Source organism: Microcaecilia unicolor, chromosome 6 (genome assembly GCF_901765095.1).
Source record: "Microcaecilia unicolor chromosome 6, aMicUni1.1, whole genome shotgun sequence".
In the NCBI taxonomy this organism is placed as follows: Eukaryota; Metazoa; Chordata; class Amphibia; order Gymnophiona; family Siphonopidae; genus Microcaecilia; species Microcaecilia unicolor.
The window spans coordinates 161,180,328-161,204,455 of NC_044036.1; the positions used below are offsets into that span (position 1 = coordinate 161,180,328).

At 46.2% G+C, this 24,128-nt stretch overlaps 1 protein-coding gene across 2 annotated transcripts in view; it reads left to right on the top strand.

Moving 5' to 3' along the window:
- The first annotated feature begins 7,101 nt into the window (after positions 1-7,101).
- Positions 7,102-24,128, top strand: part of CHDH (choline dehydrogenase) — a 39,489-nt gene continuing 22,462 nt past the window's right edge. Inside the window, exons 1-3 of one of the 2 annotated variants that reach the window (XM_030207137.1) lie at positions 7,102-7,274; positions 10,703-11,531; positions 21,175-21,326. In XM_030207137.1, coding sequence (XP_030062997.1) covers positions 10,772-11,531; positions 21,175-21,326 — 912 coding nt within the window. In that variant the 5' untranslated portion in view covers positions 7,102-7,274; positions 10,703-10,771. Of the gene's footprint in view, positions 7,275-7,475; positions 7,528-10,702; positions 11,532-21,174; positions 21,327-24,128 lie in introns of those variants that run through there. The other variant, XM_030207138.1, reaches the window with a different exon arrangement.

A 24,128-nucleotide genomic window follows, 5' to 3' on the forward strand; every position in this document is an offset into this window, starting at 1 on the left:
TGTGGGCTGGAAGTATCGATATGTGAGTGTAAGCATCCTTCAAGTCCAGAGAGCATAGCCAATCATTTTTCTGAATCATGGGAAGAAGAGTGCCCAGGGAAAGCATCCTGAACTTTTCTTTGACCAGATATTTGTTCAGGGCCCTTAGGTCTAGGATGGGACGCATCCCCCCTGTTTTCTTTTCCACAAGGAAGTACTTGGAATAGAATCCCAGCCCTTCTTGCCCTGGTGGTACGGGCTCGACCGCATTGGCGCTGAGAAGGGCGGAGAGTTCCTCTGCAAGTACCTGCCTGTGGCAGGAGCTGAAAGATTGAGCTCTTGGTGGGCAATTTGGAGGTTTGGAAATCAAATTGAGGGTGTACCCGCACCGGACTATTTGAAGAACCCACCGATCGGAGGTTAAGAGAGGCCACCTTTGGTGAAAAACTTTTAACCTCCCTCCGACCGGCAGATCGTTCGGTACAAGCACTTTGACTTCGGCTATGCTCTGCTGGAGCCAGTCAAAAACCCGTGCCTGGTTTTTGCTGGGGAGCTGCAGGGGGCTGCTTCGGTGCCCGCTGCTGACGAGAGCGAGCGGGCTGGGGTCGAGCCTGAACCGGCTGACGGGAATAAGGAGTGTACCTACGATTTCTAGAAGCGTAGGGAGCACTTCTTTTCCCCTTAAAAACCTTCCTAGCCGTGGAAGTGGTTGCAGAAGGCGCCCGGCGGGAGAGAGAGTCCATAGCGTTATCACGCTGGTAGAGATGATCAATCATCTCTTCAACCTTCTCTCCAAAAAGGTGATCCCCCCGGCATGGGATATCTGCTATCTTCCGCTGAGTTCGTTCCTCCAGGTTAGAGGCACGCAGCCATGAGAGCCTGCGCATCGCTATACCTTGAGCGGAAAAGCGAGATGTCACATCGCAAGTGTCAAAAATGCCCCTGGACAGGAACTTGCGACATGCCTTCTGCTGCCTGATCACTTGGCGAAAGGGTTCAGCTTTCTCCTCAGGGAGTGTATCTACTAAACTCTCAAGTTGCCTCACAGAGTTCCGTAAATGCACACTCGTGAAGAGTTGGTAAGACTGGATTTTGGAAGCGAGCAGACCAGCCTGATACGCCTTCCTCCCAAAAGAGTCCAGAGTTGCAAATTCTCGCCCCGGGGGCGCCGAGGAGAAATTCCTGGAACTCTTGGCTCTTCTGAGGGCAGAATCCACCACCGCTGAATCATGAGGCAATTGGGTCTGCATGAGACAGGGTTCCCCGTGGATCCGATATTGGGACTCAACTTTTTTAGGGACGGTTGGACTAGAAAAAGGCTTCTCCCAGTTCCTCAGCATAAGTTCCTTAAGAGTCTCATGAAAAGGAACTGTGGCAGAAGATGAAGGTGGAGATGGATAGTCCAGAACCTCAAGCATTTTGGCTCTGGGCTCGTCCACAATTTCCACGGGGAAGGGGATGGCCTCAGACATCTCCCGAACAAAAGATGGAAAAGACAAGCTCTCGGGAGGAGACAGCTGCCTTTGTGGCGAGGGAGTGGAGTCAGATGGAATGCCTTGAGAATCCTCGCCAGAGAACTCCCCATGCACTCCTTCATCATCCTCGGATGAGGTATCATCAGATGGGGCTAAAAGCTCAGACAGAGCCGCCCGAATCTGAGCCCGTCTCGACGAAGAGGCTTGATGGCCTCTATGACGGTGCCGAGAAGTTGATGGTCCCTGAGGCTCCGGGGAAGCTTCCTGCTCCGATGCCTCGGGAGAGTCAACTCGGGAAGCCAAAGACACCGGCACCGGAGACGGCACCGGTGAGACAGACCTCACCACAGGCTGAAGGCCTGATGCAGGAACATCCGGCATCGGCAATGTCGACACCTTCGACGCCGTCGGCACCGGTGCCTCTGAAAGCATCGACACCGGCCCCGTCGACGCCGTCGGCACCGACAACCTCGATGCCGACTGCCACTGCTGCATCATGTTCATGAAAAATGGGAACATGGCCTGCATACTCTCATCCAGAGCTGGTGTCGGAAAAGGCTGCGGGGTCGGTTGAGGTGTCGGAGGCAAAGTCTGCTGAGGTTGGGGAGTGGGGACTCGGCTGCCAGCGACCCCACGCGTCGGAACCTCAGTAATAGAGGGAGAGCGATCCTCTCGGCACCGACGCTTCTCGGGTATCGAGTGTATCGATGACCCGGAGCTCCCGGCGCCGTGTCTCGAAGGAGATCGACGACGATGCTTCTTGGCCTTCGCCCGACGCATGTCATCGAGACTCCTCGGCACCGGAGAGGAGGACGTGGAATCCACACGTCTCCTCGGGGCCGGGTCCGACGCAGGACGGTCCCGGGGGGCCTGCACAGCAGGAGGCGCCGAGGCGGGTGGAGACCCACTCGATGCATCACTGCTCCCAGCGTGCATGGGTCTAATGGCAGCCTGTCCCCTGTCTACCGGTGCCGACGCCTCCTTCGACGTCGACCTTGACGACGCCGGCCTCGAAGACATCATCCTCGACGGCACCGACTTCACCGGCACCGACTTGCCCGGCGCCGGTTTGGAGGGCGCCGACTTAGACGACGTCGACGGCGCCGACGCCGAAGCACCGGGCCCAAAATTCTTTTCTCTCTGGGCGTCTCGAGAGAGGAGTGTCCGCTTCTTCATGGCGAGACACAATTTACAACTCTCCGAGCGATGATCCAGCCCAAGGCACTGAATACACCACGAGTGTGTATCAGTGCCAGAGATGGCCCGATGGCAGCGGGCACAAGGCTTGAAGCCGCTGGGCGTCTTCGTTGACATCTCGGGAAAAATTGTCCCTGCCAAATCAAAAGACGCGATTGTGTCTAGAAAAAGATGACACAGAAAAACAAAAGAAAAAGACGGGAAAAATACCCGACCGAGCGATTTAAATAAAATCGCAGACTAAAATAAAGGAAACTTAATAAACGAAAACAATCTAAGATAACAAAAAAAGGATACTTCGCTTTTTTCTTCTTTCTTCACCTCCGGGCACAGGAGGAACACGAAGACGAACAGTCGAGCTCCGTGTCACCTCAGACGCGGAGAAGAAAAAACTGAGGAATGTGCCCGCGCGGCGGGCGGGAAAGTGGACACGCGCATGCGCACTGCATCCGCCCGCGCGACGGGGGACATTTTTAGTTTTGTCATGGACTTTGCTGGAAAGTCCTCCGGGCCGACGTGACGTCACCCATCAGTGAGAATATTGGCCTGCTTGTCTTTGGAGAACAGCTTTTACGTTTTTGCTTTTTTTACGTTTGTTTGATGCATCTGGCTCTTAGTAACATAGTAGATGACAGATAAAAAAAACCCTGTATGATCTGGGGTTACCATATATCCTCTTAAGAGGACATTTCCTCCTTTTGGACTTCTTCAAATATGTCCTCCGGGTATTTTCATTTTTAGGAAAATATCCTCTTTTTCTTTTATGTGCCTGTGACCAACACACCTACCTAAATAATGAGAGAAACCATCTCTGGTCTATTAGTCAGTCTGGACACATGGGGGTGCTAAAGAGAAAAAAAGGCGTTGCTGATCTCCACTCTGTACTGTTTCCCTGCTGGTTGAATCTGTCAAAGGAATTTTGTTCATACAGCACAACTTTAAGTATATGTCGTGCAAAGACATTCATATATATCTCAGAAGCCAGCCAAAGTTCTTGAGGGATATCTGCTCTTCTGATAAGCATGCTTGGGCTGAAACTCAATCAAACTCAAATCCGGAAGCTTTTGAAAAGTAGATTATTGTCTACTACTGTATTGTGTCAGTCACTGATTCATGTGTGTTCATTACCTAAAAAACATTTACACATTTGCTACGATTAAATATTTCTTTAGCAAAGGTAGCAACCATTTTTAGTTTTTGGGTCCTCTTTTTTTGTCTCCGCAAATATGATAACCTAGCATGGTCCATTTAGTCTGCCCATCAGTCACATTAATTATCAATTCATGATTAAATCAACAGTCCAATGTTATTAACTAACAACATTTTACATTTTTGCTTGTTTTATAGATTTGTTTTTTGTTATATTAGGAATATGTTGTTTGTAAGCCGCTTAGTGTTAAATGGAGTAGAAATTTTTAAAATAAATACTAACTAAATTCAACTTTTAAGATGTCCTCCCCTCCACACCATATAACATAGAGGGGCATTTTCGAAAGTAACGTCTAAGTTGGAATTAGGATGTCTTTGTAGAACGGCCAAATTCGGAGGCGGGGCAAAGGTCATTTTCGAAAAAAGATAGAGTCCATCTTTGTGTTCGTAAATACCTTGGACGTCCTTGGATTTCGACCATTTTCGAAACCAAAGACATCCTAGTCTAAAACGTCCAAATTCAAGCCATTTGGACGTGGGAGGAGCCAGCTTCTTTAGTATGCTGGTCCCCCTGACATGCCAGGACAGCAATCGGGCACCCTAGGGGGCACTGCAGTGGACTTCATAAACTGCTTCCAGGTACACAGCTCCCTTACCTTGTGTGTTGAGCCCCCCAAAACCCACTACCCCCAACTGTACACCACTACCATAGCTCTTACGGGTGAAGGGAGACACCTATATGTGGGTACAGAGGGTTTCTGGTGGGTTTTGGAGGGCTTGCTGTTTCCTCCACAAATGTAACAGGTAGGGAGGGGTGTGGGCCTGGGTCCACCTGTCTGAAGTGCACTGCACCTACTACTAAACTACCCCAAAGACCTGAATGCGCCGTCATGGACCTGAGTATGACATCTGAGGCTGGCATAGAGGCTGGCAAGTAATATTTTTAATCTTGTTTTTTGAGGGTGAGAAGGGGTTAGTGACCACTGGGGGAGTAAGGGGAAGTCATCCCTGATTCCCTTCAGTGGCCATCTGGTCATTTTGGGCACCTTTTTGTGCCTTATTCGTAATAAAAACAGGTCCGGGTGAAAACATCCAAGTTTTAGTCTTGGACGTCTTTGCTTTTTTCCATTATGGCTCAAAGATGTCGAAGTCTTAGGAATGCCCAAGTCCCGCCTCGACCACACCTCCAGTACGCCCCCTTGAGATTTGGACGTCCTTGCAATGGCCTTCTGAGAAAGACGTCCAAAATTGGGTTTCAATTATACCGATTTGAACGTCTGTGTGAGATGAATGTCCAAGTGCCGATTTATGTCACTTTTTGGACGTCCATCTCCTTCGAAAATGAGCCTGATAATGTGGTATAAAACACATATACTGGATGCTGGTCTGTTTTTGCCTTTTCAGGACACAGACTTTAAAAGTCTGCCTGACACTGGTCTTATTTCCCTACGGCTGGAGTTGTGGTCAAAGCACCACTCTTGCCCATCTTAACACATTAAGGGGGTTGTTTACTAAAGCTTAGCTTGAGTTATCTGCAGCAGGGCCCATAGGAATAAAATGGGCCCTGCTGCAGATAACTCGAGCTAAGCTTTAGTAAACGGGGGGGGGGGGGGGGGGGGGGAGAGGGGGGGGTAAGTTTTGTTTTAATACCATCTTTATATTTAGGGATCCTCTGTGTTTATCACCACATTTTTGAATTCTATCATTGTGAGGAAACAGGAAGAGATGTCAGTAGGGGCAAGACACGGTACAGAGAAGACAGCAGGGTCAGCGCAAGCAGCAAATATGAATCGCTGCTGCTGCCTCAGAGGTATACTGGGGACGGATGGGGCATTCGGAGAGAAGGGAAGATGTCAGGCCACCAGTGGAGGAGAGGGAGGCACCACCATGGGATGGGTTTGAGCCATGAATGGGTAAGCCTGTACCAAGGAGGTTTGATAACAGGAGACAGTATGATGTCACAAGGCTGGTCAATCTCCACCCAAGGAAGTTTTAATTCTCCCCAATCAATGCAGCCACCATCCTGGTACACCCAAGACAATAGCATTTATAGGGTGACAAACTCTACCTATTGGCTTGTCCACAGCCAGCCAGATGATCAAAGATAAATGCAGGCGCTACAGGCCACTAGCGCAACACTAGCACCCACATTTACCTGCCCAGAATGATTGGCAAACAATGAGTGTGCCAGGGAATACCCTTATATGGAACTTAAGCCCTGCCCATGCATCGAAGGATGCACCAGGCATGGCAGAGCGCCACTATTTTGAGTTGGCACCCACTGAGGAGGGAGTGCTAGTCTCTCCTCCTCCAACTTTCAAGGTACTGGGGAGGGTGTTGGGTTGGAGGGGACCCCTCTATCACTAGCCCACCAGGGAAAGCTTTTGGGGGGGGGAGCAGATCAGGTTGGGCCCATGGCAGCAGGACAGGGGTCCCACTGTACCACAAGGGTGGTTGTTTTTATTTGCGTGCATGGGCCTTACTGAAGGGTGGGTCCACTGGACTCCTGTGGCTGTAGTGACAGCCAGGCTGACACTGACAGCCCGCGTCCTGGCCATGCGTTCAAACGTTGTGCTTAATGTGCACATAATTTGCATACTATTAGCTTCGATCATGAGGGAGTTAGGTGAGGGCGGTGCTGTTTCGTGCAGAACCAGAGTTTTGATCGTGGATGCCATATTTGGCCAGATAGGCTCATTCTCCTGTTATCAAACCTCCTTGGCCTGTACCCATCCAGGCCCACTTTTGAGGCTTCCTCAGGTTCTGCACACTTTGAATTTGCATCTCATTTGTTTACTGCATTACAGAATATTTTCTTTACAATCTTGTAGTAGAAGCTGCGTACTCAGCAATCCTCTGCATTGTCCCCAAACACTGTCATTCCCTTGGTTTAAGCTTACTCTGTAGCGCTATCACCCCGCTCTGTTTTTCTTAACATTTATTTGTTTAGCACATAATTCTAACTCGATTACATCTAATACAGCAGAGTTTATTGTAGTTCCCTCTTCTCGAAACTGACAGGGAAAGCTGCAAAGAGGTTCAAAGGTTCTGAAGGGCAGAAAAACAACACATCATTGCATAATAGGTTAAACAAACCCCCCCCCCCCCCCCCCCCCCCCCCCCCCCCCCCCCCCCCCCCAAAACAAGCCTTTTCATCTCCCTGGGAAAAACATCCCCGTCAAAACTTTCTTAAATGTGGATCTTCGTCTTCGTTTCTTGTCCTGAATGGAAATGAAACCGCTTCCTATGCCCCTCCCCATCTCTTCCAAAGCTTGTGGGCGGGCTGTTGTCTTAAGGGACCGCCCATCCCCCTCCCGGCATGAAGCCCATACAGACACAGTGTGTGTTTGTACTGTTCTTCTCGGGATCTTTGGATTGGGGGCGGGGCAGAGTTTACAACTGTTCTGTTCTGTCTTCTTCATCACTGTCTTCCGCGCTGGAAAACTTTGCTGCTTGGCTCTCCTTTACTGAAAGGTAATAAGGTCAGATCTGGCACAGTATAAAACTTTTGACGTGGCCGGGGCAGCCCCCGACCCTGAATATTCAATTCAGGCTGCAGGCTCGAGCAGGATCGCACTGTGCAATCTCTTGCTGCGGGGGTGGGGAGGGTGCTTGTCATACTTGTATGTCACAGACAGGTGGCAAAACGTTTTCAGGTCAATTAGATGTTCAACAGTGCAACCGGGTTTGAGTGCCCCCTCGAGTTTCGTTTTCAGAGGAGATGCAGGTATAAAACTAGATTCATACGCCAGTGTATGCTTAGATAGATTGTAGGAGTGGAGAAAGGGACATGGAAGGAAGACATTTGTGTTCAGCTCTAACACGACCCTTTCTGCATAGGCCCCCCTGGCCTTTAAATTAAGCATGTCTACCTTGAGCGTAGTCCAGTGTAAAAACAAGCAGCTAATGTAGGGACTTTATAATAAGTGAGATATGGTCTTATTTACTTAACCCTCTCACTGTCAGTTATGCATTGAACCATCTGTAAGCATCAGCATTTTCTAAGGCATTCCGGCCTACAGCTGGGAAAAGGACTTCAGGCTACTAAATTGGGGATTTCACCAAATTAAGTGGGCCTTTTACTAAGCTGCGATAAAAAGTGACCTTAGTGCACCCTTGCACAGGTTTTTCCCACGCGCTAAGGCCATTTTTACCGCAACAGTAAAATGGCTGATTTTGCATTTGTTGAATTAACGGTCATGCGCTAATAATTCCATTACCGCATGGCCATTAAAGAAATGGACCTCGTAAGCAATTACATCTATTTTATAGGCGGTAAGGTCTCATGTGGTAATCCTGCGCTAACCAGTTGGTGCACAGTAATGAGCCCTGCTAATGATTAGCACAGGAACACCCCCTCTCTGAACTACCCCGGCATGACCCCCTCCAACAAAAATGAGAAAATATTTTATAGCTTGCAGTTAGTGTATTCCAGTTTGGAACTTACCAGCGGTTGCCTGAGTGCATCTCGCAGTAAGCCATTTCCAAAGACAATTTTTTGTTATACAGCAATACAGCACACAACAGTAATGACCAACACCGAACTCTGCCATCGAACGATTCCTCTATGTGGTCCTACCACATGAACCTTACCCTATCACAACTTCACCTTGTATTTGTATACACTGGAGTCTGCAACTGCTCTCCTGCACTATGTAAGCCACATTGAACCTACAAAGAGGTGGGAAAATGTGGGGTACAAATGTAACAAATAAAATAAACACTTTTAGGAGTGGAGGTTTTTGTTATTTGAAAGTTTTAGTAAAGGCCTTGGGGTTTATTGCCTCTGTTGCTGCAGATATGACAATTTAAAAAAAACTACAGCCATTTTGAGGGAGCTGTTAGTATTTCAGGGCTGTGACAAAGACCGAAAAAAGGTTCAGGGTGTAGTTTAGGCCTTATGCAGCTGTAGAGGTCCTCGCTTGGGTATTTTGTTTACAGACTAGTGGGGAATAAGTCTTGGTTTGGTGTGCTGAATGTGTCAGTAAAGTTCACAAGTGCCTTTTTTTTTTTTTGAAGATAAGGAAATTCATTGCTGTCTCTTTTACTGTCATTCCACAGCAGAGACCTGAAAATATATGCAGGCTTCTTTTTTATTAACTGCTCTTAATTGTTAAAAATGTGTTTGTATAAATATTATACCTGAAGTAAAAACAATCCAGTAAAGAATAAAAACAGCTCCAGTGTTCATGAGTGGTGAATCGAAGCTTTCTATTCACTGGCAGACTTGAAATAGACAAGTGCCTCTGGTTCCAAATGTTTATAGGCTCCATCACTGCAATGCACACAGCAGCACAGCACTACCGTAGCAGCAACTTGAAGGATGGGGAGTGGGGGCTTGTGAGCCAGCCCATGCACTCACAGGCCCTGCACTGATCCCACCCCTTTCAGGAGTTTCTATAGTAATAGGAGTGTGGTAGCCGTGTTAGTCCACTCTTAAGGTTATCAATAGAAATCAAACAAAATAAAACATGGAAAAGAAAATAAGATGATACCTTTTTTATTGGACATAACTTAATACATTTCTTGAAATACCTTCGAAAGCTAATCAAGAAATGTATTAAGTTATGTCCAATAAAAAAGGTATCATCTTATTTTCTTTTCCATGTTTTATTTTGTTTGATTTCTATTGATATAGTAATAGGGAGTGCTGTTTGGGCGGAGGGGAAGAGTTGCTGCAGGGTCTGTGAGCCAGCACACAGGCCCTGCTGTGTCCACCACCCCTTACAGGTGTTGCTATGGTAACAGGAAGCCTTGTTCGGGAGGAGTGAGAGGGCCTTTGAGCCAACCCTTGCATTCACAGGCGGTGCGCTGATCCCTTCCCTCGCAGGTGTTTCTATAGTAACAGGGAGTAGTGCTTGGGAGGAGGGGAAGAGCAGAGCTGCTGTAGAGTTTGTGAGCCAGCACATGCACTCACAGGCTCTGCATTGACCCTTCCCCTTCTAGATGTTTCTATGTTAACAGGAAGCCCTGCTTGGAGGAAGTGAGAGTGACTGCCCTGGGTCTTTGAGCCATCACATATACTCACAGGCCCTGCACTGAGCCCGCCCCCTGCAAGTGTTTCTATGGTAACAGGGCCTTGCTTGGGAAGAGGGGCTGGGCTGGCTTAAGGCCTGTGAGACTTGAGTGGTCATTTGCAGAGAAGCTTATGAGAAGTTCTATATGTATGTGTGTATTGCAGTCAGGGCCTATCAGAGAGGGGACCAGCAGGGCTATTTGGCCTGAGCCTACATGTGGAAAAAATGTTTTATATTAAAAAAAAAACTTTTAAAACAAATAAGAGGAAATTGTTTTCACTCAACAAATAGTTGAGCTCTGAAACTCGTTGCCAGAAGATGTTGTAACAGCGGTTAGCGTATTTGGGTTTAAAAAAGGTTTGGACAGGTTCCTGGAGGAAAAGTCCATAGCCTGCTATTGAGAGAGACCTGGGGGAAGCCGCTGCTTGCCCTATGGTTGGTAGCATGAAATGTTGCTACTATTTGGATTTCTGCCAAGTACTTGTGACCTGGATTGGCCACTGTTAGAAACAGGATACGCTGGATGGACCATTGATCTGACCCAGTATGGCTATTCTTATGTAAACAGGAGAGATGGAATCAGGAGCACAAAGAACGAAGCACAACAAAAATAGAAAAAATAGTACAGAAAAAAATGCCTCAAGAATTGGTGTGAAAGAACAGGATTTATTGAAAGACCTGACAACCATTTTAATTTTGGTCAGGTCAACAGGTTAGCCGGATACAATTTATGTTGTCTGCAGAGGCTGGGATGGATTTGAAAAGCCAAGAACTGCTGGGGTAGTTACCTGGACAAATCTATGTAATATTGGCTCCTAAGGTTTTACTTAATTTACCTGTCTCCATTGCATCTTTGACTTTAATTGAACTTTTTGTGTGTTCTAGGACAAGATATTTGATCCAACTTAGGAGATAAAAGGCAGTTTTAAGGAGCAGAGGAAATCATCAGGAACAATGTCTCATTTATTCAAGGCAATTAAACAAGGCTGTCTTCCTGTCACTTGCAGAATGCACAAGCAAACTACATGTCAGATGAAAATAGATGCCTTGAAAAGTTCCCATGCTCTCAGGAAGCATCAATTACAAAAGACAAATACATTCACAACACTTAGTTCAGAGAAAGCCGACTCATACAGTTATATAATAGTCGGTGCCGGATCTGCCGGCTGTGTATTAGCAAATCGCTTGTCTGAAGACTTAGCCAAGTCTGTGCTTATTCTGGAAGCTGGTCCTAAAGATACTTTTTTAGGTAGCAAGAGACTAATGTGGAAGATCCATATGCCTGCTGCATTAATTTATAATCTTTGTGATGACAAGTACAATTGGTACTATCAGACTACGCCTCAAAAGCACATGGATAACCGGGTCATGTACTGGCCCAGAGGCAGAGTATGGGGAGGGTCATCGTCCCTAAATGCTATGGTGTATATTCGTGGGCATGCGGAGGATTACAACCGGTGGAACAGGGAAGGGGCCACTGGATGGGACTATGACCACTGCTTGCCTTATTTTAAAAAGGCACAGACCCATGAGTTAGGACCTGACCAGTACAGAGGTGGGAGTGGACCATTACATGTTTCCAGAGGAAAGACTAACCACATACTTCATCAAGCTTTTCTGGAGGCGGGCCTGCAAGCTGGGTATCCTTTCACGGAAGATATGAATGGCTATCAACAAGAAGGATTTGGATGGATGGATATGACGATTCACAAAGGTCTGCCTTGCAAACAGTTTATAACTATGTATGTCTTTCATCATCATTTAGTTTCTGTCTGGTGCAGAACATTGTGCATGAAATATTTCAGTAAAATACAATATTATATAATCTTGGTGAATGAGGACAGCACACTTCTCACAAAGGATAGATATGATTTTACAGAGAGAGTAGGACTAGGGCAGTGTTTCCCAAGTCCGGTCCTGTTTTCAGTCAGGTTTTCAGAATATCCACAATGAATATGCTTGAAAGTGATTTGCATATAATGGAGGCAGCATATGCAAATCAAGTTCATGCATATTCATTGTGTATATCCTGAATACCTGACTGGCAAGGGATACTCCAGGAATGGACTTGGGAAACACTGGACTAGGGGACATAGCATGAAGAAGTTGTACTGTACATTTAAAACATATTGGAGAAAATATTTTTTCATTCAATACATAATTAAGCTCTGGAACTTATTGCCAGATGATGTGGTAAAAACAGTTAGCATAGCTGGATTTATAAAAGGTTTGTATCAATTCCTGTAGAAACGTCTATGAACTGTTATTAAGATAGACCTGGGGGAAAGCTCCTGCATATCCTTAGGGGTAACATAGAATCTTGACACTTTTTGGGACCCTGCCTAGTACTTGGGACCTGGATTGGCCACTGTTGGAAACAGGATACTGGGCTAGATGAACCTTTGGCCTGACCCAGTACGGCTGTTCTCTGATCTTATGTTAGGATGTGAGAAGATTACTAGTTTAATATCAATATAAGTAAGCTGTAAAACATAAGATTGAAAGTTCAGTAAATTCAAACTGATAAGGGTTCAGAGTACTAAAGAGTAATGTCTGGTATTAAATTGCATTAATGTACATGGTGTCCGGAAAAAAATTGGACCCCTAGCATTTTTCCAAATAGCCCAAAAATGGCTTACTGCTGCAGAAACTTCTGCCTGAAATTCGAGACATTCTTGAGTACTTTATTTTTCAACATGATAGAACTCCAGCTCATCAAGCTCACAAAACAGTTGAGGTCTTAATTAATGAAACCCCAGAATTCACTGAGCCAACAGCTCAGTGGTGTCGAACACTTTGTGAACATGTCAAGGTTGAAGGAGGACACTTTGGACACAAATGATAAATGAACTAAGAAAAACCTCCATTATACTAATATATTTTGTCATACTAAGGGTTCTGTTTAATAAGGTGCGCTAGCGTTTTTAGCTCGCGATAAATGCAAGCAACACCCATATATTCCTATGGATGTCTCTATTGTTAGCATGCGCTAATTATCAGAGCTATGAAAACGCTAGCGTGCCTATAGCATGGCTTAATAAACAGGGCCCTAAATGTTTAAACAATTGCAAATTATTTTGAAACTGTGTAAGGGGCCCCATTTTTCCGGACACTATGTAGTGTTGCATACATTAAAGGCTAATAATGAGATACAAAAGAGGCACTAAGTGCAGTCAGTTTGTGAGTGCACCTTAAATGTAAATGGTAATTGTACAATTTGGATTCTCACATGCATGTGTGAATGTACAGGATACCAGCACTTTAGCAGGTAAATTAATAAGTGGCAGCAGAGTGATGGAATGCCAGTGCCGCCGAGAGACTGAGCCGAGCCTGGGCTGCTGCCGCCAGGCCCGGGGCAGGGCGGCTGCTGCCGCCCCGCCCCCCCAGATTGTCGCTGCTTCTGCCCCCTTCCCCCCAGGATTTCCGCTAATGCAACTGAGATACCTTGGGGTTGGTGGGGATCCCGAGGCCCCGCCAACAGAAGAATCCAACGCTGCTCTTCACTTCATGCCTGTCCTGTCCCTGCGGCTGCTTTTTTCTCTTGTTGCTCATGCTTGGTTTCAAAACCGAGCATGTGCCTGAGGGGAAAAGCAGCTGCTTGACACGGCGGTAGTGGCGAGCGAAGAGCAGCGCTGGAGGGGTCCTGGCGCCAGAGTTCTCTCTCCTGTTCCTGTCGGGACGTGATCTTTCAAGGCCCGTCAGGAGCAGGAGAGAGAGACTCTGGCGCCGGGCCCCCCTTGGAGGCCGGGCCTGGGGAATTTTGCCCCCCACCCTTCCCTCTTGGCAGCCCTGCGGAATGCTATTCTGTTAGGGTGTATGTAAATGCAAGGGTGTGTTCATAGGAGGGGTGTGTGTGGAGCTGTCACACACACACCTTATAGAATAAAGTTACACCTTTCCCAAATCCAAGCCATTTGGTCATGGGAGGAGCCAGCATTCGTAGTGCACTGGTCCTCCTCACATGCCAGGACACCAACCGGGCACCGTAGGTGGCACTGCAGTGGACTTCATAAATTGCTCCCAGGCGCATAGCTCCCTTACCTTGGGTGCTGAGCCCCCTAACCCCCCCCAAAACCCACTACCCACAACTGTACAACACTACCATAGCCCTAAGGGGTGAAGGGGGGCACCTACATATGGGTACAGTGGGTTTGTGGTGGGTTTTGAAGGGCTCACATTTACCACCACAAGTGTAACAGGTGGGCCTGCCTGAAGTGCACTGCACCCACTAAAACTGCTCCAGGGACCTGCATACTGCTGTCAGGGATCTGGGTATGACATTTGAGGCTGGCATAGAGGCTGGAAAAAATATTTTTTAAGTTTTTTTTTTTTAGGGTGGGGGGGAGGGGTTAGTGACCACTAAGGGAGTAAGGGGAGGTCATCCCCGATTCCCTCCGGGCACCTTTTTGAGGCTTGGTCGCAAGAAAAAATGGACCAAGTAAAGTCGGCCAAGTGCTCAGCAAGGACGCCCTTCTTTTTTCCATTATCGGCTGAGGACACCCATGTGTTAAGCACGCCTCAGTCCCGCCTTTGCTATGCTTCCGACATGCCCCTGGGAACTTTGGTCGTCCCCACGACGGAAAGCAGTTGAGGGTGCCCAAAATCGGCTTTCGATTATGCCGATTTGGGCAACCCTGAGAGAAGGACGCCCATCTCCTGATTTGTGTCGAAAGTTGGGCGCCCTTCTCTTTTGAAAATAAGGCCAATGGCCATTTTTAGCTGAAACTGAAAATATAGCCGAAAATTAAAATAACCTTTTAGCTGAAACTGGGAAAAATAATTGATTTTGGGCTAGTTTTGGTAGCGTAACCAAACCCAAAATTTGGTTGGCCTCTACCCAAAAGAATAATCAGCCAGCACTTTTACGAACAGGGAGAGTGGAAGTTTCCAAACAGCATTGCCCTCATTAGGTATATGATAGATAAAGTTTAATACTAAATGAGGGTGGACCAAGATGGTAGATACTACAAAATGAACACTCCATGGTATCCCTTTGAAATTATTTTTCCTCTATTGTTATGGGGAAAGAAAAGGTATAATGCTGCCAGAATTCTGCGTGACTGTGGAGGGCAGAATTTGCGCAGAATTCCTCAGCCATGCAGAATCTGCACTCTAAGGCTCCCCTGAGCCTTGCTGGGCCCTCCACAGTTGGCTGGCTCCCCCACCCGCCCTCCCAGGCCTACCTGAGTACACCCTGGTGTTCTAATGTCCTCTTCGAGGGCAGGAAAGAGCCACACTCTTTCCGGCCCACTGCCACTGCTCTCTTGCTCATACTGCTGCTTTTTCAAAATGGCCGCCAAGACTTCATGGAAATCTCATGAGACTGCTGCAGGAAGTCTCAGTGGCCATTTGGAAAAAGCAGTAGGGAGGGTGCTGTAAAAAGAGGTGGATGCTGTGGGTGTGTGGAGGAAGAGGGAAGGGGCTGTAAAAAAAAAAGGTGGATGCTATATTTGTGTGGGTGTGTGTGTGTGGAGTGAGGGAGAGGGCTGTAAAAAAAAGTGAATGCTATGTGTGGGTGGGAGGGGGTTGTAAAGTTGGATGCTATGTGTGTGTGCACGGAGGGGGTTAGAAAAAAATATGGGTGCTGGGAAAAATATGGATGGTATCTGTACGGAGGAGCTGTGATATTGGTTAGATTATGACAAACCAATTTGCAAATTTTGTGTACAGAATTTTACAGAATTTGCAAATGTCCCCCCTCTTTTCTATGCTGCGCTAGCGGCTGTGCCAGCATTGCCGTGTGGCGGCTTAGTAAACAGGGGGGTTTGTGTGCAGAATTTTACAGAACTTGCAAATTTTGTGTGCAGAATTTTGATTTTTTTTGTGCAGATTTCTGGCAGCAATACTAAGGTAGCAGCCAAGGGAGTAGAGTGAAAACGGCTTACCATGAGACACGCTGAGGCATCCTGTGGTAAAAGCCCAATTTGCAAGTGCAAACGATGAACTAAAAATATATATAATTTTTTCGCAGAGTGCATGTCTGGGGTGCTGAGAGTGGGCGTTTTCTGCACTAATTAGTTTGCATAGCTACCTTGCTACGCGCTGTTTAGCACAGGATTAGGACGTGAGCCTTTACCACCTACAGTTGGTAACTACTACTACTTGACATTTCTAAAGCGCTACTAGGGTTACGCAGCACTGTACAATTTAACATAGAAGGACAGTCCCTGCTCAAGGAGCTTACAATCTAAAGGACAAATGTACAGTCAGTCAAATAGGGGCAATCTAGATTTCCTGAAAGGTATAAAGGTTAGGTGCCGAAAGCAACATTGAAGAGGTGGGCTTTGAGCAAAGATTTGAAGATGGGTAGGGAGGGGGCTTGGCGTAAGGGCTCAGGAAGTTTATTCCAAGCATAGGGTGAGGCGAGGCAGAATGAGCGGAGCCTGGAGTTGGTGGTGGTGGAGAAGGGTACTGAGAGGAGGGATTTATTTATTTTTGTTACATTTGTACCCCGCGCTTTCCCACTCATGGCAGGCTCAATGCGGCTTACATGGGGCAATGGAGGGTTAAGTGACTTGCCCAGAGTCACAAGGAGCTGCCTGTGCCTGAAGCGGGAATCGAACTCAGTTCCTCAGTTCCCCAGGACCAAAGTCCACCACCCTAACCACTAGGCCACTCCTCCACTCCTGTGAGTGGAGGTTACGGGCGGGAATGTAAGGGGAAATGAGGGTAGAGAGGTAATGAGGGGCTGCAGACTGAGTGCATTTGTAGGTAAGAAGGAGAAGCTTGAACTGTATGCGATATCTGATTGGAAGCCAGTGAAGTGACCTGAGGAGAGGGGTGATATGAGTATGTCGGTTCAGGCGGCATATAAGACGTGCAGCAGAGTTCTGAACGGATTGAAGGGGGGATAGATGGCTAAGTGGGAGGCCAGTGAGGAGTAGGTTGCAGTAGTCAAGGCGAGAGGTAATGAGAGCGTGGACGAGAGTACGGGTGGTGTGCTCAGAGAGGAAAGGGCGAATGTTGCTGATTTTAAAGAGAGAGAAGCGACAGGTCTTGGCTATCTGCTGGATATGCACAGAGAAGGAGAGGGAGGAGTCGAAGATGACACCGAGGTTGCGGGCAGATGAGACGGGGACGATGGGGGTGTTATCAACTGAGATAGAGAGTGGAGAAGTGGGTTTTGGTGGAAAGACGATAAGCTCGGTCTTGGATATGTTCAGTTTCAGGTGGCGGTTGGACATCCATGCAGCAGTGTCGGATAAGCAGGCCGATACCTTGGCCTGGTTCTCCGCGGTGGTGTCTGGTGTGGAGAGATACAGCTGGGTGTCATCAGCATAAAGATGATACTGGAAACCATGAGATGAGATCCGTGAGCCCAGGGAAGAGGTGTAGATTGAAAAAAGAAGGGGTCCAAGGACAGCTCCCTGGGGAACTCCAACAGAGAGCGGGATGGAGGTGGAGGAAGATCCATGAGAGTGTACTCTGAAGGTGCGGTGGGAGAGATAGGAGGAGAACCAGGAGAGGACAGAACCCTGGAACCCAAATGAGGACAGTGTGGCAAGAAGTAAATCATGATTGACAGTGTCAAAAGCGGCGGATAGATCGAAGAGGATGAGGATGGAGTAGTGGCCTCTGGATTTGGCAAGGAACAGGTCATTACAGACTTTAGAGAGTGCTGTTTCTGTCGAGTGTAGAGGGCGAAAACTGGATTGAAGCGGATCGAGGATGGCATGAGAGGAGAGAAAATCAAGGCAGCGGCTGTGAACAGCACGCTCAAGTATTTTGGAGAGGAAGGGTAGGAGGGAGATGGGGCGGTAGTTGGAGGGACAGGTAGGGTAAAGTGGTGGTTTTTTGAGGAGAGGTGTGACTACAGTGTGCTGGAAGGTGTCAAGGACAGTTGCAGTGGAGAGAGAGAGGTTGAGGATATGACAGATTGAGGGGGTGACAGTATGAGAGATGGTGTTAAGTAAGTTGGTGGGGATGGGATCAGAGAAACAAGTGGTGCATTTCGAGGAGGAAAGAAGGCGGGCGGTTTCCTCCTCGGTGATACCAGGAAAGGAGGAGAAAGAGGCCTGGGTTGGTTGGTTGAGGGAGAGGGTTGAAGGGTGAAGAGGAAGAGGTGGCTTGGTAGTGAACTCAAGGTTGATCTTTTGCACCTTGTCGCGGAAGTAGTCAGCCAGTGAGTGAGGTGAGAGTGTGGGGGGGGGGGGGAGCGGAGGGCACTTTGAGGAGGGAGTTAAGGGTGGCGAAGACACGATGAGGGTTGGCACTGAGAGGTGCTAATTGTTAATAATGGCCGTGTTAATGGCCAAGCGCTAACGTTGCCATTAATTCAGAAAATGGAAAATCGACCATTTTCCGGCTGCAGTAGAAATGGCCTTAGCACGCAGGAAAGACCCACGTGATATAAACCATTTTCGATACTCTGTTGAAAGGCAGTGTAGTATTCCAAAAATAGAACCAGGCAGATAGGAAAGAGAGAGAGAAATAGAAAAAAAAACATGTATTCAGAAAAGGTAGAACTGCAAAAGTGAGAAGAAAATGAAAACAAATCTGTACTGAATGGCAAGTGCAAGAGGAATAAGAAAAATGGGAATATTTTAGATCCTATAGGGGGCCCTTTTACTAAACCGCGTAAACATCTACAGTGGGGGAAATAAGTATTTGATCCCTTGCTGATTTTGTAAGTGTGCCCACTGACAAAGACATGAGCAGCCCATAATTGAAGGGTAGGTTATTGGTAACAGTGAGAGATAGCACATCACAAATTAAATCCGGAAAATTACATTGTGGAAAGTATATGAATTTATTTGCATTCTGCAGAGGGAAATAAGTATTTGATCCCTCTGGCAAACAAGACCTAATACTTGGTGGCAAAACCCTTGTTGGCAAGCACAGCGGTCAGACGTCTTCTGTAGTTGATGATGAGGTTTGCACACATGTCAGGAGGAATTTTGGTCCACTCCTCTTTGCAGATCATCTCTAAATCATTAAGAGTTCTGGGCTGTCGCTTGGCAACTCGCAGCTTCAGCTCCCTCCATAAGTTTTCAATGGGATTAAGGTCTGGTGACTGGCTAGGCCACTCCATGACCCTAATGTGCTTCTTCCTGAGCCACTCCTTTGTTGCCTTGGCTGTATGTTTTGGGTCATTGTCGTGCTGGAAGACCCAGCCACGACCCATTTTTAAGGCCCTGGCGGAGGGAAGGAGGTTGTCACTCAGAATTGTACGGTACATGGCCCCATCCATTCTCCCATTGATGCGGTGAAGTAGTCCTGTGCCCTTAGCAGAGAAACACCCCCAAAACATAACATTTCCACCTCCATGCTTGACAGTGGGGACGGTGTTCTTTGGGTTATAGGCAGCATTTCTCTTCCTCCAAACACGGCGAGTTGAGTTCATGCCAAAGAACTCAATTTTTGTCTCATCTGACCACAGCACCTTCTCCCAATCACTCTCGGCATCATCCAGGTGTTCACTGGCAAACTTCAGACGGGCCGTCACATGTGCCTTCCGGAGCAGGGGGACCTTGCGGGCACTGCAGGATTGCAATCCGTTATGTCGTAATGTGTTACCAATGGTTTTCGTGGTGACAGTGGTCCCAGCTGCCTTGAGATCATTGACAAGTTCCCCCCTTGTAGTTGTAGGCTGATTTCTAACCTTCCTCATGATCAAGGATACCCCACGAGGTGAGATTTTGCGTGGAGCCCCAGATCTTTGTCGATTGACAGTCATTTTGTACTTCTTCCATTTTCTTACTATGGCACCAACAGTTGTCTCCTTCTCGCCCAGCGTCTTACTGATGGTTTTGTAGCCCATTCCAGCCTTGTGCAGGTGTATGATCTTGTCCCTGACATCCTTAGACAGCTCCTTGCTCTTGGCCATTTTGTAGAGGTTAGAGTCTGACTGATTCACTGAGTCTGTGGACAGGTGTCTTTCATACAGGTGACCATTGCCGACAGCTGTCTGTCATGCAGGTAACGAGTTGATTTGGAGCATCTACCTGGTCTGTAGGGGCCAGATCTCTTACTGGTTGGTGGGGGATCAAATACTTATTTCCCTCTGCAGAATGCAAATAAATTCATATACTTTCCACAATGTGATTTTCCGGATTTAATTTGTGATGTGCTATCTCTCACTGTTACCAATAACCTACCCTTCAATTATGGGCTGCTCATGCCTTTGTCAGTGGGCACACTTACAAAATCAGCAAGGGATCAAATACTTATTTCCCCCACTGTACATGTGCCCAACGTGCGCCAAAATGGAGTTACCGCAGGGCTACCGCGTGGCTCTTGCGGTAATTTCATTTTAGGCGCGCGTCCGATACGAGCATCCAAAAAATAATTTTTATTTTTGGATGTGCGTATTGGACGCGTGCCAACTTGCATTTGACACGCGCAGGTCATTACCGTCTGGTTACCGCGTGAGACTTTACCGCTAGGTCAATGGCTGGCGGTAAGGTCTCAGACCCAAAGTGGACGCATGGCAATTTTCATTTTGTTTTATATTGTATATTATGTGGATAAAAACAGACAATGATTTTTATTTCTATATTTATTTCATTCTATGTAAAAAGTTTTTCAAAGATAATATCTGTGATCTACTAGTAACAACATAAGATAAACAAGAACCCAATGATGAGTAATTTTAATCACATGACTAGTTTATTCAATATGTATTTTTTCCTGTTTGTTTCTTATCTTTCTTCTTTTGGTTTCCTGCCTAAAATTGTACTTAGAAAACGCAATGGATCAATGTTTGCAGCTCATTTTATTTTTGTCTTTTATTGTATATTGATTAATTTTTGATTATATATTGATGTTGTTCAAAATTGATATTTTATTTGTTTTATTCAGACTCCTGATGCAGGCCAGTTGGGCCGAAACACAGCTGTGTCGAGTCATACTACCTCAATAAATTTATTCAGTTTTTCAATTATTTTTGTGTCGTCCCCCTTTTTTTCATTTTTTTCTTTTTTTCATTTTTTCTATTCGCTTTTTGTTTTTTGCAGTTCCTTGTTTTATTTTGTATTTTTGATTTTCTATTTTTTATTCTTTATCTTCAACTGTTCCTTTTTCGCTTTTGGATATTTTTTCTTTTTTTGTGTCATCTTCGCTGTTTGTGATCAATTTTCATTTTGCCGCACATCCATTTTCGGCAAAAATAAACAAAAACAGCGTTTTTTGCCGGTGCTCTGAAAAATGATTCTGCATGCGCCCAAAACACGCGTCTACACTACCGCAGGCCATTTTTCAGTGCACCTTAGTAAAAGGACCCCTGAGTTTACATAGAGGTGTTAAATAACTTTATGAAACATCTTTAAGAAGTGTTTTTGAAGATCTGGAAAACATAAAAATAAGTAGTGTGTGATGCTGTATTAATTAAAAACCTTGCACATTGTCAAATTTTGCAGGTTTCAGATGGAGTTCAGCCAGTGCTTTCCTCCATCCAGCTATTTCAAGGCCTAATGTATCAGCAGAAGATCGAACACTAGTGAGCAAAATTTTGTTTGAAGGTACAAAAGCCATTGGGGTTGAGTACATCAAAAACAAGCAAAAGAAAAAGGTAAGTGGCATTGTTTTGTTACATAATTTTATCTGAAAATAAATATATATACAGTTCAGGACTAGGAATATTCTTAAACTTTGCACTTACTGTAGGGATGTCCAGCTTTGGTCCTCGAGGACTGCAACCCAGTCGGGTTTTCAGGATTTCCCCAATGAATATGCATGAGATCTATTTGCATGTAATGGAGGCAGTTCATGTAAATAGATGATTAACTGAATAAATTTGTTTTGCTTATATTTGGAAAGCAGTTGTTAAATTCTTAGAACTGTTATCATTAGTCAAAAGATTATTAATTGATCATAACAGGACATTAAACGACACTCCAGATTGAGGATGCATATTCATAGGGGAAATCCTGAAAACCCGACTGGGTTGTAGACCTCGAGGACCGAAGTTGGACACCCCTGATTTATATTTCTTCAGCTCACAGAATATTTAAATTAACATTTTAGCATAGCTGACCATGTTGAAATGCTTTGGTCAGGGCTGCTGGTTCAGAATGAACGGAAAATTTGCGGTTTTGTTTCTCCTTGTGAATAAGGAGAAAAAACGGTTTTACATTTATTTAAAATGTAATGTACCATCTTCTACTGACCGACAGGGCGAAGCAGTTTACAAATCAATTGTTAAAGAAGGAAAATCACTGCTATTTTTACATTGAACCACACGCCCTCTTGTGTTCCTGTCCCAGTCCACTATGCCACCAAAGAGGACCCTTGGCTGTGTCCTGGAAGGAGACTGCAGGGTCCTGGGGGATGGAGAGAGTCTTGACAATGCAAACCAGGGTGGGAGGTTCTGGATGATATGATTGGTGGGAATGAGGGTCTTGAAGATGCAGTTGGAAGGGGTGTTGGTGATCTGCCATGGTGGGGCCAGTAGCAAGGCTGCATTTGCCACGTTCACAATGAGTGCAGCTGTGATAATCTCCTTTCCTCTGACAGCTAGTACATGGTACCAATCCCATGTGCTAGCTGTCACAGCCACCCACAGTGATTTTTGGCACCCTGGGTGCTCTTGAGAGCAGGTCTAAGGTCCAGTCATAGACATACCATGCTCTTCTGTAATGTTTTATTCAGTGTGGACATGCTATGGATTGAGATGAATCTCAGGAATCCACATTGAATCTGCATGCTGCCTACATCTCGAATCAGATGAATCATGATGTGCTATGCAAAATAATGCACCACTGATTGGAAGGGTTCATATCTGAATATTTTATTTGTCTGTTTAAGAGGGTTCACTGATGTTTTATAAGCTCACAAACTCTTAATACTGTTGTGCAGTACTGCGGTGGAGGTAAAAATAGTAAAAAAAAAAAAAAAAAGTTGCTTCTCTTCATTTTCGGAGTGGATTTCAGGCCTGTCCTACCTGCCCTTTTTGTTGAGCTCTCTTGTAGAGACATCTTTTGGTTTGCATGGCTTTGTTGGAAAATGACTTCTGGAAATGTTTTGTGTTTAGCTAAAATTTTGATTTTTTTTTCTTTACGAGTAGAGAAAACATGCAGACCATGGTTTATGGAATTCTTTCCAACCCCTCTGCGTATAAATTGTTTTGATTCTGCTAAACAGGCAGGGGAATGGCTAGAACTTGCTTCTCATTGGTCTGTCAGGGATTGAGCTGACGTCTGTAGCTGCAGATGTCAGAAGCCAAGATCTACTTAACCTTACCTTTCCCTACAACCTTTGCTTTAGCGTTTCATTGCTGTCATCTGAAGCCTGCTTACCCTCTCTCTGTTTGTGCTAGGGCACTTTGTGTATTGTAACCAGGCGCCTCTCTTGTGCAGCCAAGGATAGAACAATCTCCTTCAGCCACAGGCTTCCGGCCCAATGAAGAAATAGATGTCCACCAGTAACTTCAATCTTAAGGACTTTTATTCCATGCAGGTTTCTAGTACACAGTTCCCACAGCAGCATAGCACATACCAGGATTCAATACAGGCTTACAGGCTCCAGTCCGGGCTCTTTATCCAGTGCACAATAAACAGTAATTCAATTCCCAAGACAAACAGTTCTTTCAGTTCATCATCACAGTTCAGTCACCAAGCAGCATTTTCTACCTTCTATCCTCTTTACCTTCAGGAGAGTTCAATATTTTAGGGACTCCTTCTACCCAAGGGTTTTCCCCTGCATCAGCTTCACAGTGAATTCAATACTTTTGGGACTTCCTCTCGCCCAAGGAATTTCAGCCTGCAAATACTTTAGGGACCTCTCTGCCCAAGGGTTTTCAGCCTGCAACTGCTTCTCTCCTTCAGCTCCTTTCTCCTGAACTGAACTGAACTCCACTGCTGAGACTCCTTCCCACCTGCCTAATCAATCCCTGGCTTCAGCTACCACAACCAATCATTCTCCTTCCATTAGCTTCCCCACACCCATACCAGCTGAGTTGAGCATTAGACTACTGAGACCAATGATGAGCTCCTGCACACAGGGTTTCCTAACTCTCTTTCCGCCTAGTGGCAGCCACTCTACCCAACCTGCCAGCTTACACCCATGTCTTCCCTGATTGCAGCTAGTAGTCCAGTCCGGGTTCTTCATCTCCCCTTCTGGCTCCTTGCCTGCAATGCCTTCAGGGACTTGTATTTCAGACTGACACGGCCTTAACCCAACTATCCTGGAGGTGACTTTATCACAGTATATGTTGGAGTTTTGCTTCTCTCCTCGTAGCTGGTTGATTCTGTGTGTGTTTGCTGGGTATTCCCAGCATGAGCTTGATTGGCTCACTACACCACACCTGCGTTTGTTCCCTGCTTGTCTAGTGATTGTGCTGTCTGTGGTAATCTTGTTCCTTGTATTGTTCTTG